The sequence below is a fragment of the Sceloporus occidentalis genome, unplaced genomic scaffold (genome assembly GCF_023333645.1).
Source record: "Sceloporus occidentalis isolate IW3139 unplaced genomic scaffold, rSceOcc1.0.p SCAF_2, whole genome shotgun sequence".
Lineage (NCBI taxonomy): Eukaryota > Metazoa > Chordata > Lepidosauria > Squamata > Phrynosomatidae > Sceloporus > Sceloporus occidentalis.
Window position 1 is genome coordinate 115,284,925 of NW_028316982.1, and position 16,944 is coordinate 115,301,868.

Below are 16,944 nucleotides of genomic sequence, written 5' to 3' on the forward strand. Positions count from 1 at the left end.
AGGGAGAGAATAACCACTGGACCGCATCCCCTTTCCCACCACCATTCCCTTTCCTTTTGTGTCATGTCTTTTAGATTGTAAGCCTGAGGGCAGGGAACCGTCTAATTAAAAATAACAATTGTAAGCCGCTCTGATAGCCTTTAGGGCTGAAGGGCGGGGTAGAAATATCATAAATAAATAAATAATAAAATCTGGGGATCGCTACTATAGCCCACTGATTGATTCCCAAAGTGTGTCCAATGAGAAAGCCTGAATAATTAAGATACCATGCTGAATGTTGTTGCTGTTATGTATTTTAGAGCTGATTCTGATTTATGGCAACACTAACTTAGGGTTTTCTTGGCAAGATTTATTCAAAGATTTGCCATTTCCTTCTGAGAACAGAACAGGAACATCCAGAACAGATCCCCTGCATAAGGCAACGCTCAACTGTATTATTGGTAAAAATGAATTTGATACTTCACGAGGCCTAGTTTGAGAATATAGATATTTATGTTTACCTGTCGTTTTGTGCTGATATTTCAGTGTGCAACAAATGAAATAAATGGAGGTGAAAGGGTGAAAGTGGGAGGAGAAGAAAAAATGGAGACTTTAAAAAAGCAGTTGAAAGAGTAGGATAATGGAAGACTAATTGGGACTGCCCCTGTCAAACTGAGACAGTTGGAAGTATCCAGTTTCCGCTCAACTGGATCATACCAGCTAAAACCCAGAAAAGAAAAAATAACAATAATAATACAACCCACTAGCTTTTAAGCAGGAGATAATGAAATACATTAAATTAGACAAAGTTTGGGATCTTTTGCACTGAGCGATGGCCTCTCTTTCACTCCACTGTCAGAAGACTCTGGTCCTCTCAGATTTTTTTTATTGCTCAAGTGAATGTATTTGAAAAGATGTAGTGCTGGGATACTGTGAGCTGGGTAACAACCGAAAAATTAGAAGCAACAAATGTTGGTGGGACTCTATTAATTCATTGAAAGCTGAGCAGTACATATTTCTACATGCAGTGAAAATGTACTATATAGAGTGAAAACTGATGCTGAAAAGCGTGTATTTAACATATTCTTCAAAGCAAAAGCTTATACAATCAAAACAACCTGTTCCCCATTAAATTGATGATGTTCTTATTTTTTGCAATATATATATAAATATAGATAGATGGATGGATAGATAGATAGATAGATAGATAGATAGATAGATTTTAGAATTCACAGATGACTAACCACTCAAGAGTGCAACCTCTATCATGCCACTTGCCATCTGGATGCACTTCTACACAATCTTCATTGCCAGCATTATTTGGTTCTCCTGGTGCCCAGTTTGAGTATTGAATGACTTGGCCATTCAGATCTTTAAATATGCCTTCTGTTGCCATGTCATTGATCCCAAGAATTGCTCTTCTGTTGTGCCATGTCACTATCTTCTGGAGGGCTTTGTTCTCAGCGGCATCCCTTGGTACAGCAAGCGTGCCACCCATGTGCTCACAGTTGGCTTGTGCAGCATCATAATCACCCTTGGAGCCATCTGTTTTGAGTATTTTTTCACCCACAATCACACCATTGGGGGCAAGGAGAACTAGGAGGAAACAGAATCATATGGTTTCAAATCATATGCTTTGTTTACACTGCAAAGAGCCACATGCAGTGATGGGAGTGGTAGGATTTTGGATTTCAATGACAAGGGAAAGGTTCCCCATAAGTAAGCTTTAATGGGTCTCTGTTAGATATAGTCAAACTGCATTGCAAAAAATGAACAAGACAAGATTAATAATTTTATGGACACTTGTTTTGATTTTTGTTTTATACTTTGTAATAGCTTCAACAATGCTATCAACACAGGTTGAACTCTGTCTCTTAATCTCCCTCTTTCCCTCCCTACCTCCCTCTGAGCTCATTGTAATGTAAAAGGATTCCTGTCAATGGCCTGAATATTAGTTCATAATGTGTATGTGTGCATAAGTGTTGGTATGGATATGACAGAAATGCTTAGGAGCCAGAACCTTTCTGATTGATCAAGAAATCAGGCAGGTTTAACATGGTGGGACATGGGTGCCTTTTAGGCTTTAGTACCAACCTCAGTAATGTCAGAACACACACACACACATCTGAACCCATCAGCTCTTCTAACAGCTATGATATTTCATGGCTAAGCAATACATTTTACTAGTTAGGCAACCTTTTTTGCCCTATGTCCTTGACTGTCTTAGACTAACCATCTGTCTTTGACATTTTGAAATGTTGTCTTTCTTCTCCAGAACAGTATGATCTGCCCATCTTTGATTTCAGCAAGTTTGCTTCTGCTGCATTGACTTTGAGCTGTACTTAGGCCTGGGACAGTGTGAAAGGACCATTACAGATCCATCATTACATTCCTATCAAGAGGAGTGAGTTCACACAGTATATTTCGGGTCACCAAAGGCACAGAAATAAAATTATGTTCATGCACATGTGAATCACCTCTTCTGTATGATTTTTTTCCTAATAATGCCTGTTAAATTGAGGACTGAGGGGCTGTACAAACCAGCCATTAAGAGTGGCCTGGGGGCAGAGTCGGAGTATGGCATCCACATGATGCACACCCTGATTCTGCCCCCAGGCTGGTATGATGCCACACGCTGTGCCACACAATTTGCACCACATGGCATGCAGCATCACAGCACTCCCCTGGCACTGCATCTACATGATGCAACAGCAAAGGAGTGCAGAAAAGTCATGTGCTTTTCAAATAGTACCACCAAGCTCTGTTCTTGCCAATATGAAGAAAATTGAGAATGCTTATATTTGCCAGTTCCTGAAGTTGTTATAATTTCTGTTTAATCACAGTATTCTTTTTGCTTTTGTTAAAAATGCAAAATCTAATAGTGTCAATAGAAGAAATCTTCAAACCAAACAAAACTTGACAATATAAATCACATTGGAACCAACAAAATCATACTCTACCCTTCTTACCTTCCTGAGTTTTGGTGACTGCAGCTTTGAAAATGTCCAGTTGTGCTTGCAAATCCTTTATCTGGGTTTGAAGAAACTGAAGCTCTGAATGACGAAACAGTTGCATCAGACTTTCTGGTCAACATCAACTTCCACAAGCAATTTTTTTTTTAAATCAGTCACTATGGGTATCAGTGTCTAAGAAACATGCTTTATGAAAGAACACATCAATTCCAGTTTGAACTGCTTCTACCTACAGTATACAATGAGTGGTTATGTCTTTTATAAAACTGTTTGCATAAACAAGAATGTACAGAATTCTGCAAGGATCACTACAGCCATTACAAACTGTCAAATATCTCTCCTCTGTAGATGCCAGCCACAGATGCTGGTAAAACATCAGGAATAAACTTTTCAGGAATAGCCTGAAAAACCCACAACAAACTATGCATGCCAGCCATGAAAGCCTCCGACTTCACAAATGTCTCTTCTGTTTGTGTGTTTTACCTTTAGGCTGTTATGTTAAGTGTTGTGTGTGCTCCCTTTGCACAAAACCACACTGTGAAATTATTAGATCATCTTAAGTCTGTGCAGTTGATATGCCAAAAGAATTTGAGTTCTAAGGTTAATATGAATGTACACATTATAAACTTAACTAGCACAGGGATGTAACTGATGGTGGGGCAAACAGAGAGCCTTACCTCTTCCAAATAAGAATCTGCCACTCCCACACAATTTTTTTTAAAGTCCCCAAATTTGTAGCATTACAGCAATTGGAAAATTTATTCGAGCTTTCTGAAACATAGTTTTGGCATCCAAAGAAAAGAGGTAGGCATAGTAACCAAAGGAAAGCAAACACACTGAAGGTAGAATTCTAGTTGTGATTGATTTTCAGCAGTTCACTCTAATGCTAAAAATTTGGGAAATGAAGGAAACATTAATTTGTTGGGGCAGAATTCTTATTTGGGGAAAGCAATGTCCTTATATGTTAGCTATAATTGTGAGCTAACATGAAAGCAAATTTCAGTAGCATTTGTGTCTTAGTTCCATGTGGAGACCACACTCCACTGGATCTCTCTCTCTTTCTGATTCCAGCACAATGGATCTTTTAAAACCCCACAGCTTGGCACCAAATAATACGTGATAGCTATCCACCCACTAACTGAACTGTCTTTGAATTATTAGATGTGCTTATTTTTTTGTTAATGTTTTAAAATACTTGGTAGTGTGTTTGACGTTATTTGTAAAGCATTTCCGGTAACTCTTTGTTGAACACAAATAAAGGAACTTTATTTACATTCATGACTTATAACTGCATCTTTTTAATGGATGTTACTCAAGCTTATGTTACAGCGTATGAATTACTTCAATTGTTACAAATTTATTACTTTCTCTCACTTGACTTTTTGTATATTTCTTTCCTGTCTTGATTCACACAGAACCTATACCCAACTTTTTTAGGTGTTACTTCCTCAGGTTATTTGTTACACTAACAATAAACACAGTTTAGCTTCCTAATCTTAGCTCCTCTTTTATGAATCCACTTCTCAAGTGGTTTCTAATATTTCCCACTCTTCCTAGCTATAAATCCTGCAGGATACTAACACACACTCTAAAACTGGACTACTCCTGTCCCTTCTAAAGTTCTTCTCCTGGTCTGGGAGTCTGAATCCCATCCAGGTTGAATCCCTTAATCCTACCTGCACCTCCTTGCAGTTCTAAAACCACCTCTTGCCTCAGCAAGTTTTGACACACTCCCAAAATGTAACTGGCTCCTCTTCCTTTTTATACTCGCTCATAATACAGGCATAATAGAACATTCCTATTGGCTGCCCTGAATGTTCTGTTATGCCTGTGTTTCTCTACAGTCCAAAACACACTTCAGAAATAATCCAGTTTGAGAATCCTTTAACTGCCCTGGCCCAGTGTTAGGGAATCCTGGGATTAATAGTTTGTGGTACCAGAGCTCTCCGACAGACATGGCTAAATATGTCAGAAAACTACTGTTCCCAGGATTCCCTAGAACTAAGCCAGGGCAGTTAAAGAGGTCTCAAACTGGATTATTTTGACACTGTGTTTTGGACCCTAGTCAGATTTGCTAATTTCAGATCTCTAAACGGCGCACTTGGATATCACCATTGCATACCCTCCAACTGTCCAAATTTGGCAGGGACAGTCGTAGTTAACTCTCTGCTGTTCCATTTTTTTCAGCTACTTAAAAAAATGTCACGGTTTCTCTGTCCTCCTCTCATTTTGCCTTGTTGTCCTCAGTTTCCTTCAGCTGCTGAAAACTAAGTTCAAAATGCAAAAGCCATTTGCACTCAATTAACTTAGCAGGAAGGGGAAAGGAGAGAAGGGGGTGGAATCTTGCTCTTCCCAGGAGGCTTATGCAAAATCATACTGTTGCAGTCAATAATAATAATAATAATAATAATAGGATTTATTTATATGCCACCCAATCACTGAAAATTCGGGTGGCTTACAACAGAGGGGATAATAGACGGTTCCCTGCCCTCAGGCTTACAATCTAAAAACACATGAAAAGGAGAAGAGAAAGGTGAGGGGGGGAGGGGATCAGATCCAGCAGTTCTTCTCTCCCTCTGAGGCCTGGACCAAGGCAGATGGACTGGAGGGAGGGCTCTTTTTCTTAATAGCTTGTGTGTTCTTCCTTCTTAATAAACTTTTTTGTCATTTTGACCACGCTCAGATGTTATTTGGCCACATGTGTATCAGTTTTCATTTCTGGTATGTTGGAGAATATGCATCTGCTTATAAACAGAATTTTGCATGTGCCTGTTGACTTATGTACCACCTCTGCAATTCACATTTGTAGATGAAATATTTCAGGACTGGCAATTTTTAGACAAGGCAGGAAGGTGAAGCGAGAAGGATGATCAGTCTGAGCTAGAGCTTTAAAGACCCAAGTAAATCCTGATCTGGCCATAAGCACCAGCTGGTCCTTGCATTTGTGACCCCTGTTTTATGCTACTAAAACACAGCAGAATCGCTGATCTGAAAATTCTTGTACCTAAGAAAAGTCTGATAATTACAGTAGGACTTCCAGTTTTTCAAAACAGTGAGATGGGACAGGACTGGCTGCCACATGAAGCAGTCCTATAAAAGATTTCACTCAAGTCTTTCAAAATGATGGCTTCTCAGAAGAGTTCCAAGCTTCTGTGAGATCTCTAATCTGGTGGGAACCCCGACCAATGGAAAATGTTGTGATGGCTGGCCAACTGCTAGGGTGAGATACTGAGTTTTATTGGTGCAACATCCTACTTCCCCCAGCATTTTAATTAAAAGCCATTGTTGTATACCAAATGCTGGAGGAGGTCTGTCTGTTGTATACATGGCTGACACTCACTCTTCCCACCAACATTATGAATATGGGATTTGGGTATCCACTATTATGTACAAATAGGAGAGACTTTCTTGCCTCTAAATATAGGATAAAGAGTGATGTGTGACAACCTTAATGCATACCAAAAATCAGAATAAATATTCAGGGGTAGCCAGTGGAGCATTGAAGGCTTGCATCATGAGGTTTGTGCATTTTGGTTGTTCAAATAAAGGTGTCACTGCTTTGTGGATTTTGGATGTACAAGTTGGCTTTCAGTTGCTCGCATAGTTGTAGTCTTTTTAAAAAATAGTGTACATAATTGGGAATGTAAACCTTTTCTTACTAAGATAGGCATACTAAGATTTAACAGGTGAAACAATAGGTGTTCTGTCTTCTACCAGGTAGTCTCTCTGCCATGAAAGACTGGTTAAGCAAGTTTTACTTTGCAGATAAAAAGAATCTTAGACCGTATTGTTCTCAGCCAGTTAACGAGTGTGTGAATTGCGAGTTAAACTAATTCCTCTGTTGTTTGGAAGTGGAATTAAAACAACATTACACAAATAATTATATTTTATACATACTGCATATTCTCCAATATTTTGCAGACCAAAACTGGGACACATGTGGCCTAGCAAAATCAGAGTGTGGTCAATATTGCAAAAGTTATTAATGAGGAAGAATGCACAATTCAGGAGAGGCTGCAGCAGTTTGCTTTTGCCTGAATCTACTAGGATTAAAGGACAAGACCCGATCCATTCCCTCCTCAACTCCCTGCTGAGTTAATTGAGTACAAACTCCTTTTGCACTTTGAACTCAGTTTGTAACAATTGAAGTGAGAACAAAAGGTGGAAGTGGGATGAAGAGAGAGAAATGAGACTTTTTCAAAAGCAGCTGAAAAAGTGGAACAACTTTTCAAGTACTCTTTACATCCATGTCACTGTGGTGTTGCTCTTTCTACCTGAGCTGAAGTATTGCTACTTGAGGAGCTGCCTTCTTGTGTGTTGTTTACCAAGGTTGCACCTGTGGAGGAGCTAACAGTTTTCTGGCGTTGGCCCCTCTTTTTCAGTTCTTCACTAGCATGACCATTAATGGGGAAGACGGCTGATACCTAGATCCCACAACCTCTAAAATGAAATACTTACAGGTACTTCCCAGATTTGTGGTAACTGTATTTATTTTCACATAATCAGGAATAAGAAAAGAAATAAGGTATTAGGATCCAACACTTATCAGCTCTAGCAGATGTTTAAATGCTAATTTTGTCTTTTGTGAATTGCTTAGCAATGCTACTGCTGTTACTTCTACTACTAATATTGGCGGAGATGTACTTACCTGGAAGTTTATTGTATCCTCTTGAGCCCTGTCCTCCTTTTGGTCCAGGAGTGGTGGGTGGTCCCCATAGTGCTTGAATTCCTGGTAATTCTATCATAGAGATACAATTCTATATTACAGAGGTGAACTGATATGTGATTTTATCAGAAAAGTCTGTTCATGCAGTGCCCATCATGGGAGGTTACTTATACAGTAATTCTTCCATCAGAATGCTGTCCCTAATACCAAAAGATTTTGCTTGAGAAGTGTAGCCAAGAGTTCTTTGACAGAATGTCTAATGGGTGTTTGGCACTCCCTGAAGCAGGACCAGCTGCCAGGGACTATTTGCCCATGGTCCTCTAAGACAAAAGCTTGCATCACCACTTGCGTTTTTAATGACTCTGTGTACTGGAAATGTGAGAAACTGTCTTTCTCCAGTAAATTACCAATATGGCCAATATGTGTGTGCAGCCAACCTTGAGACAAAGCAAGAGATTAAATCAGCTTCGGTTTCCAATTAAGTACATTTATTAGTGCCAATCAGGAAGGAATACAGAAATAGGTATTTTTATATTAAAATAAACATACAAACCATTAATTAACAGAACTTATCAAGATCCTAGGTATAAATCACCAAAAGAACTTGAGAGAAGGTCACTCCAGGGCCTTTCTGGAATGGCTTTTCAACTGATGTTTCCTTTTGCTAATTCATGAAAAGACTAAGGGCATTTTAATAGCTAAATGTATACCTCTGGGAGGGGTTCTGGGTAGTTCCAAGGAAGAGAAATTCAAACTGAACAATCAATACCTTTGGAGAAGTTGACTATGTGCCCCATTACTTACACAGGTATCTGTTTAACATAAGATTAAGTCATGGGAAGATGTTGCCTCTATATGTCTGAGCATGACTTTTGGTAGCAGGCATTTCTGAAAAGGGGAAGGGAAGGTTGGTAGGTATACTCTTGTTCACTATTAAGTTCACTATTAAGCCCCATCACTTGGACAAGTACAAAACTGCATTGAACAGCCAATAAAATAATTCCAGTAGATCACAAAAGCACATGCAACATAGGACTTTATCACACGGGGAAAATTGGGGGGAAATCAGCAGTTTAAACAGTGATTATCCCATGTAAAACGTGATATCACACTTAATATTTTCACACACATCACTATTAAACAGGCAATAAAGAGGCAACAAACAGCAACAAATCATTTTTAGGATTTCCCTGTGAATAATTTGTTGCTCTTTATTGCTTCTTTATTGACTGTTTAATAGCAATGCTTATTAAATCTTAAGTTTGATATCACATTTTGCAAGGGATAATGGCTGTTTAAATCTCAGACATAAATATGTACAAAATGTATAAATTGGTGAAAAGTGCTCATGAAAGTGAAGCTATCAGTGAAAAACACACTAAAATATACCATGTTAGAGAAATTGCTTGAAAAAATTGGTGTATTTGACATAATGTGTATAAAATGTATGTGTAAAAAACAATGCACACAAAAATGTGTATGAATTTAAATGAACTTTAAATGATCAAAAGTGAGGATGAACTGAATTAAATATTAGATACATTCAAAATGTTCAAGACCAAGTGAATTCAAACTGGAAGACCAAGATATTGAGAGAAATTGAAACTGAAAGAGGTGTCCATCCCTATTTGAGAAAAACCTGGAAAGAGCAAATTGCCCTGAAACTCTCTGAGTTCTCCAGGTCTGCGTAATCACCATTAGAAAAATTCTGAACTGCCACAATGATGATAATTGCTCACTTAATTGGAGCATCCAGGTATTTGCTTAATGTGCTTGATACCAGCCATTGCAAGGCATCAGACATGTTAACATATCAGTATGCAAAGGGATCTTATAGCACCTTTGAGACTAACTGAGCAAAAGATGTTGTAGCATAAGCTTTGGTAGACTTGGACTGCATCTTCAGATCCATACTGATATTTCAGACTAACAGCTATATCAGAATTAGGTAACTTATGGGCTGCATCTGCACTGCATAAATAACCCAGGTTGACACAACTTTAACTGCCATGGAAATCTGGGAGTTGGATTTTTATGAGACATTTAGGCTTCTCTGACCGAGAGCTCTGGTACCACAAAAAAAATTACAATTCCTAGAATTCCCTAGCACTGAGTCATGGCACTTAGACTGGTGTGAACTTGGATTATTTCTGCAGTAAAAATAATATAATAATAAAATTTATTTATATTCTACCTCTCTACAAAATGCTATCGGGGTGGCTTACAAGGTTAAAATATACAGTCCAAACCCCCAACCCACCCCCCCTTAAATTACAATTAAACTGTGTGGAATTTAAAACATAAAACATACTTTAAAAACAATTCAATAAACTGTGGTGAAGTCAGAGGTCAGTATTTGATTTTCCTTCTGATGGCCAGGGGACTGGCCATCAGTACAGATTCAGCCATAGTTAACTGATCATCATTATGTAGAGAGATCTTTTAGCACCTCTGAGAGTAACAGAAAGAAAGAGGTTGGCAGCATGGGCTGTCATAGACAAAGAGACCAAATAGACCGTGCCGAAGAGGTGGCTTTAAGCTGCCCCTTCCAAAGACAGATTGGGGCCATGACAACTGCACACTGTGGCCCCAAGCCACCTTGAAGCCACCCAAAAAAGGAGCGCAAAGAGCTTCTCATTTTTGGGGCAGCTAAAAGCCAGCTTTTCCCGCCTGCTGAAGCTGGAAGCTGGCTTGAAGCCAGTCTGGTGGTGTGCAGCATGTAAGCACCATGTGGATGGAGCACCTGGAAGTCAGCCCATGTGTGAGTGTCTGGCTATCTTGAAGCAGGCTTCTGGGCATCTTGGAGGCATGCATCGTCTGTGCACCATCCCCCTAAGCTGCCTGGAAGATGGCTTTTTATGCCGATGTATTTCGCACCAAAGTAGACTTTAGTATACAAAATTGCATGCTGCCAATTTCTTTTTTTCAGTTACTCTCAAAAGTGCTACAAGATTTCTCTACATACTGATTCTACAGACTAACACAGCTATATCTTTAAATTCTACTTCTATTTGATGGTCAGCTCACTTTAGCTCATTTCACTATTTTATGCACTCTGTCGTAAATTTTATCAAGGCAGAAAAAAAGTGGTAGGGGATCATTAGCATTCATCCTTAAGGAGAGTGAGACAAATCTGACAGTTGAATCCTATGCATGGGAAGTGCATAACATTGTAACCTTAATGTTCCTGAAGCTGAAGCAACTGAACATATGAAGTAACTGAATAGTGTTTACAATGGTGGGGCAGGATGAGAACTAAAGTACTAGAAAAACTTGAACAAATATTTTATAAAGATTTGTCAGTGTCTTACAATACTAGTCCAACAAGTTCTGGCAAAACAATATACAATTCATTTTAATCTCTAGGGCTAACTATTAGAAGAATCTTGCCATTAAATCTCACTCCTTATGGCCAATTACCCTCACAGATATGTATTTTTTTTTTGCTATCCCAGTGAGATTCAAATAACTTTTATATGCATGCTCTAGTGCAGGATAGTATACTAGCAGCATTTGGTGCACTTATTTGGCCCCTGGTATCCCCATCAGGTTTTAATGAAGATAAATGTTGAGGATATGAAATGATGTCTAGCTTCAGGAAAAAGAGCAATGAACACAAATAATCTTCATATAATTCTGTGTTGCTCTTGGATGTGCAGCCTGAGAACTTTATCACACAAGCCTTTACATCTTCTATTAAAATGAGAAACTAGTGTCTTTGGCAATGCTCATCATATGGTGTCGTAGCCATATTGTCGCTGCTCCACTCTTAGACATTTCTTTTTATTAATGAGAAACACCCATCAATAAGGTCCCAAACATTTGCTGTAGCATTTCAAGTGCAGTAATTTCCTAGTGTGACTATTCTGGCATTGGGCAGTCATGTGGATCAGTGTCCCATTCCCAATCCCTCTTTCTCTGCCGTTCCCTATTTCAGAATAGGCTTCTCTATGTGTCTCCAGGCTGCCAAAGAAGGAATTACTTCTTCTTCATGAGGCAGCAGTCACTCCTTCTCTGATAGGAGGAAGGGGAAAGAAGTGGGGAAGACAGTAAAGTGGGGTTAAGGGGGAATGAGGAAGGGAGTGTGCAGCAATTATCAATGGCCTAAAAAGCCCTGCCCCACTATTGAAGAGAGACATAGTATTAAAAGTTCCCAAACTGGCATGTTTTTGAGGTGTTTTTTTTTTTTAAATAATGCAATTGCTGCAAGACCGAGGTGGAACTGAGGCTCATGTGATAAAGTCCTAAAAGACAAAGTTGCATTTTGTTGCTGAAGTATGTTGCTTCATCCAATTGCCACATACCATCAAAGCAAATGTACTCCATATTGGGGAAACTTAATTTTGATCGGATGGTTAACATGGTAAAACACCCATCAGCCCAACTTAGTATAACCTATGGTGAGAAATGTTGGGAGCAACAATCTAATCGTACCTGAAATGCCACCAGGTTGACTACGGCTGTTTTAGATGATGCCATCTTTGTTATAGATCCTGTCCTCGAGAAATGTAAACTATTCTGTCTCCAGGACCTGTTATAGATGAACAAGGTGGACCAAGATAATACAAAGATAGTCTACCCTCATCCTAGTACAAGGAGGAGTGTTCTGTCCCTTTGAAAATTTTAGTACCTTGCTCTCCATTTTCTTCCTTGGAACTTCTCTCAGGAGGTGAACATATAACTAGCGTACAAGCATTTGGAAACCATCCTGGAACAATGCGACGTGCAGCTGAGCTGGTAGTTTTTTGGGTGGGCACAGCCAGGATAAGTGAAGAAAGAATTAGAAGCACCAACATGGTCTAGATATATGGTCTGGAGTAAAAGAAAAGGACATTTAAAATTTTTTGTTAGGTGAACTGTCATACTAGAATTATAGAATCATAGAATCATAGAGCTGGAAGAGACCACAAGGGCCATCCAGTCCAACCCCCTGCCATGCAGGAAATCTCAATCAAAGCATCCCCAACAGATGGCCATCCAGCTTCTGTTTAAAGGCCTCCAAGGAAGGAGACTCCACCACACTCTGAGGGAGTGTGTTCCACTTTCAAACAGCCCTTATTGTCAGAAAGTTTCTCCTAATGTTGAGGTGGAATCTGCACCTCAGTTGAGATGGGTCTGCACCTCAGTTGTCTGTAGAACGACCCCACGCAATTAATTCCTATCCTAATTAGGTAATTCTAATTCACTTCTGTCTATGCAAGGTCCCTGAGCACATAGATGCAATTTCTCCAGTACAAGTGGGTGCTATTTACTCTTATAGCAAATTGTATATATCCTGTACTTTCTAGAAACACTAAAGTGACAGCAGAAATACTGTTTCCATACCAGGACTAATCTGCACACGTATGAAAGTTTCCAGGGAAGCAGAAATGACTAAACACCGTAATAGGCACCTGGGAGTGAGTCTATAGATACTGTATTATGCTATATGATGGTCCTGACAGGGCATACCGAAACAAGAACTACTCTCTCATTTTCCTGTAATATAGGGAACCCTCTTCTACTTCCCTTCACATCCATTATAATAATGAGCACATGGATTAATAAATCAAAATAAGCCAATGTTGGTTCTAAACAATTTAGTTTACACTAAAAATAATAATCATTATATATATATATATATAATTTATATAAATAATTTATACCTGCTGAAATTCTTTCTAGGATCCAAATGACTAGTTAGGAGTCATGACCATGTTCCACAGAAGTCTGAACGAGAATAATTTGGCAGATATTCCAGTTTCCATTTATAGGCTATCAATTATATAACTTTGTTTAACCATTTTAACAATAAATATTCTGGCTCACGATCTTCAAGGCACCTTCTCCTGAGCTAATTTGCTGCTTTCCAGTAAAACTTCTCAACAAGACTGTGACATCCGGGTTACTGCCTTACAGTATATGTGGCTCACAAGAGAAACCTAAACACAAAGAAACAATTGTCCTGTCATGGAAAATAGAAGCAAAGATCAATCAAGCTTTTAACTTCTGACGGAAAGCAAATGCTTATTAACCCGTTGCAGCAATGAAACTTCTCTGAAGAACTGGAATTTGACTTACTGATCCATAACTTGAAATCCATAGCTGATCAACCAGCTTCATAAGTGCAATGACATGTGTTCCTAGGGATTTATTTATCTCAAATGCTTGGAGAGCCTTTTGAACTGGATTTTGCAAAATTATGGATTCATCTTCAGTTGATTCTTCCTTGAAGGTATCTGACATTGTTTCATTTTAATAGTGTTCCTCAATGTGCTGCTTCCCTCCTCTTTTTATTTCTCCCTGATCATTTGTGCCCCCCCTCCCTGTTTGTCATATAACATCCTCTTTTCAGTTCCCTTTCACTTTCTCAGATCTTACCAAAGAGGTTCTACTCTTTGTATTGTCTTCTATTTATTTGCACTGATTATTACAATAGTTCTATTTCTTCTTGTGTACAAGAGGCTGAACAGTGGCATTCAGGATTCTGATCCTTTTTCTGTTACCTCTTATTTTTCTGTCTTGTCTTTTATTCATCCATCAGTGAGTGAGGCTTTTGTTTCTTTTTGCCTACAAATAGTTGCTTTTTGCATTCTCCCTGATAAAGTCCCTAGTTTCAGCCCAGAGGCTTTTACCAAAATGCACTCACAGATGACTTTGAATTTCACCAATCTCCACTTTTCTTATGATTTCTATTTTGGTGGTCACACTTCTAGATCTATCCGTTTTAAAAACATGCTTGGGGTTGCCAGTAAGGCATGTTTATTTGCTTTCCCCCTTTCTCTCTGTTTTCACACATGCTCTTGAAAGAAACAGGCTAACTTGGTTTTGGCACTGAAGTCTTTGTTTAACATTTAGGGGTCTTATATTTAAAGTAATGTTATGTTTATATCTAAGATGACAAACATTCTGGAGTGAATTGAACAGATCCTTGACTAGTCAATGTAGTAGAGTGGGTACAACAGTGAATAAAGAGTTAAAATTTTTGTAGAAAGAGCCAGAGGCACCATGGCAAAGAGAATCTGCTATAGTCGTAGTTCTTAACATAGATATAGAATCTCTGGGAGTCATTTCTGTTTCAGGCAAAAATAAACAGTCCAAATTACTTCTTGAGAAGTGGCAAATCTTCTTATAAAAGCCCCAAATTGTACCTGAATCAGAACAGCAACATGAAAAATAAAACATTGAAGTCTTTTAAGGAGTTTGAATGAAAGGTCACGACTGGTATGAGGTGCTCATTGAGAAATTAAGTGGCTATACAGACTGGCACTTTGTCCCAGCCTGTGAGTGAGGTGACGGCTGAGCGTCCACTCGCTCCAAGCCCTAAGAATGCTTCCTGGGTGCCATTTTGGTGCACACCCTTCTAGATGGCATGTGCCATCATGACACATCTCTGGTGCAGCACCCAAATGGCACAGCGCTGAAGGGGTATCATCATGGCATGCCAGTGTGCATATGAATCCCCTTGCAGAGAGCTAAAAAGAAGCCACTTTTCACAGCTTTTTTTTTTTTTTTTGGCTCCCTTCAGGGTCAGTGTTGCTGCGTGCGGTTGCTGTGGCACTGATCCGGGGCAAAAAGGGGCAGCTGCATGTTGCCCATCTGTATAGCCCCTAAGACTGTTTTTATGAGTCCACCTTGACCTGATGGATATTTTCTCAAATGGGGATGCAGGCTGATTGTTCACTTCTAACTTGGCTGAAAAAGACAGAACTGCAGCTATATAGGCTCAGGAAGCCTCCTTCTAACCAATAGCTAGACTGTGTCAGTTCAGGTCAGACTGACAACTTCAGGTCAGGCTTGTTTGATGAAACAACAAGAAATGTATGACTTGTTTCTTCTTTCCCTTGCTCTCTCCTCAACTGCATATAATAAAACATGATAGATTTTCATTGTGATATATAACACTATAGCTATTCATTGTCTTTCTAAGATCCAGAAATAGCAGACATCTTAAATTACTGGCAGAAATTAAAGCTGGGTATTCCCTTCTACCTTCCCCTCCAGTACAATGGACACTTGCAGTACTCCAGCATTCTCTCATGGTCAGTTTGTGTTTAGCAGAGGCCAGAGGAGCTCCTGACCAGCATTTGCCTGTAGTTTCACAGCTGGGAGAAAAGAACAGAGGATCTCCAGCAAGTCATTAGGCTTACCTTTGAAGTGTGCTCCAACAATGAAAAGTTCCATTGCAATGTGTAGAAGGCAGTCATTGCACAAAGAGGTATTGAATACCTCCTTTGACCACAGCCAAAAACGCACATATACTGGTATAATAATAAATTACATTACAGCCAGTAGATATTAGGCCTGGGAAACCATGCTGGACTTAATGAAATCCTAAATGGTGGACATACCAGGAGAATAGGCTCTAGGAAGAGTTGAATGCACAGTGATCAAATGCAGGACAACCAGCCATGTAACTTGCTGGGTGAGCTAGAATATAGTCAGTGATCTTCACAGTCCTTTTCTTCACCCTCACCACCTACTCAATATGTTTAATATGATCTAACAAATAAAATTGTGTCTAGTGTTTTGACTCACTCTCTTTTCATTACAGCCTACAGAAACATATTCTGGAAGGGTATTCACCAGACTGCTTTCCTAAATATTAGAGTAGAGGTTAAGCGCAAACAAGAGTATTTCCTAAGTAAAATGTTAGAGGAAACATAGTTGCATCTTGTCATATTTTTATATTAAATATGTATACCCCCTTTTGGCCTATACTGGTTGTTGACTTAAATAAGAAAGGTTTGGTAATTTAAAATATGCTAAACAAATAAATTAATTGTTTGCAGGCATAAAATATTAACAACTGGGGGGGGGGGAGAGAGAAAGAAGCCAAACCCATGACTGTATAATGATAAGCAACAGGAGGCTTATATTAACAATTACTGTCTCAGACTTGCATTTTGGAAAATATTTATTAGTAACCTAAAAGCCAGCAATGAACAAGCTTGCTATGAATGAGGAAAGAAACTGCTCCTTATAGTTACAATCTCATGTCAGACTGGAGGATATAGCAGAATAAGATCAAAAGATGATCTAATTATGGGAGGGAGAAAACCCTTATAAGATAGGATGGCTTTGAGATATCTTGGTCCCAGGCTGTTCAGGTCTTTAAATATGAGTAAAACGAGAGATGTATTTTGGTGTTTTTGTGGCACAAAGCATTGTTAAGCTGTGCGCTGTTTTTTTTTAAAAAAGGCTTGTATTTGTCCTGCTGATGTGTTTCAGAAAAACCTTTCTTTATGAACTGATTCTTCTGTTTCCCTTTTTCAGTAGCCAGAGTTTCTAGCATTGAATTCCTGCAATCTGTGGTTTATTATGTTCTGAACTACAAAAAAGTTTCAT

The 16,944-nt window shown here is 39.0% G+C and overlaps 2 protein-coding genes across 2 annotated transcripts in view; both read right to left on the reverse strand.

Annotated features, from left to right (window-relative positions):
- LOC149318904 (pulmonary surfactant-associated protein D-like) overlaps positions 1 to 1,303 on the reverse strand; it is a 14,625-nt gene extending 13,322 nt beyond the window's left edge. The window contains exon 1 of the mRNA XM_089510660.1: positions 1,224 to 1,303. The gene's annotated coding sequence lies outside the window, so the exon portion shown is untranslated. The remainder of the gene's footprint in view (positions 1 to 1,223) is intronic.
- On the reverse strand, positions 1,013 to 16,394 carry LOC149318905 (pulmonary surfactant-associated protein D-like). Its single transcript, XM_089510661.1, has 5 exons — positions 13,263 to 16,394; positions 12,248 to 12,429; positions 7,600 to 7,689; positions 2,949 to 3,032; positions 1,013 to 1,575 (listed from the first exon to the last, which is right to left on the reverse strand). The coding sequence occupies exons 2-5, from the start codon at positions 12,411 to 12,413 to the stop codon at positions 1,202 to 1,204; spliced, it is 714 nt and encodes a 237-aa protein (XP_089366787.1). The 5' UTR covers positions 12,414 to 12,429; positions 13,263 to 16,394; the 3' UTR covers positions 1,013 to 1,201.
- Between the last annotated feature and the right edge of the window lie 550 nt (positions 16,395 to 16,944).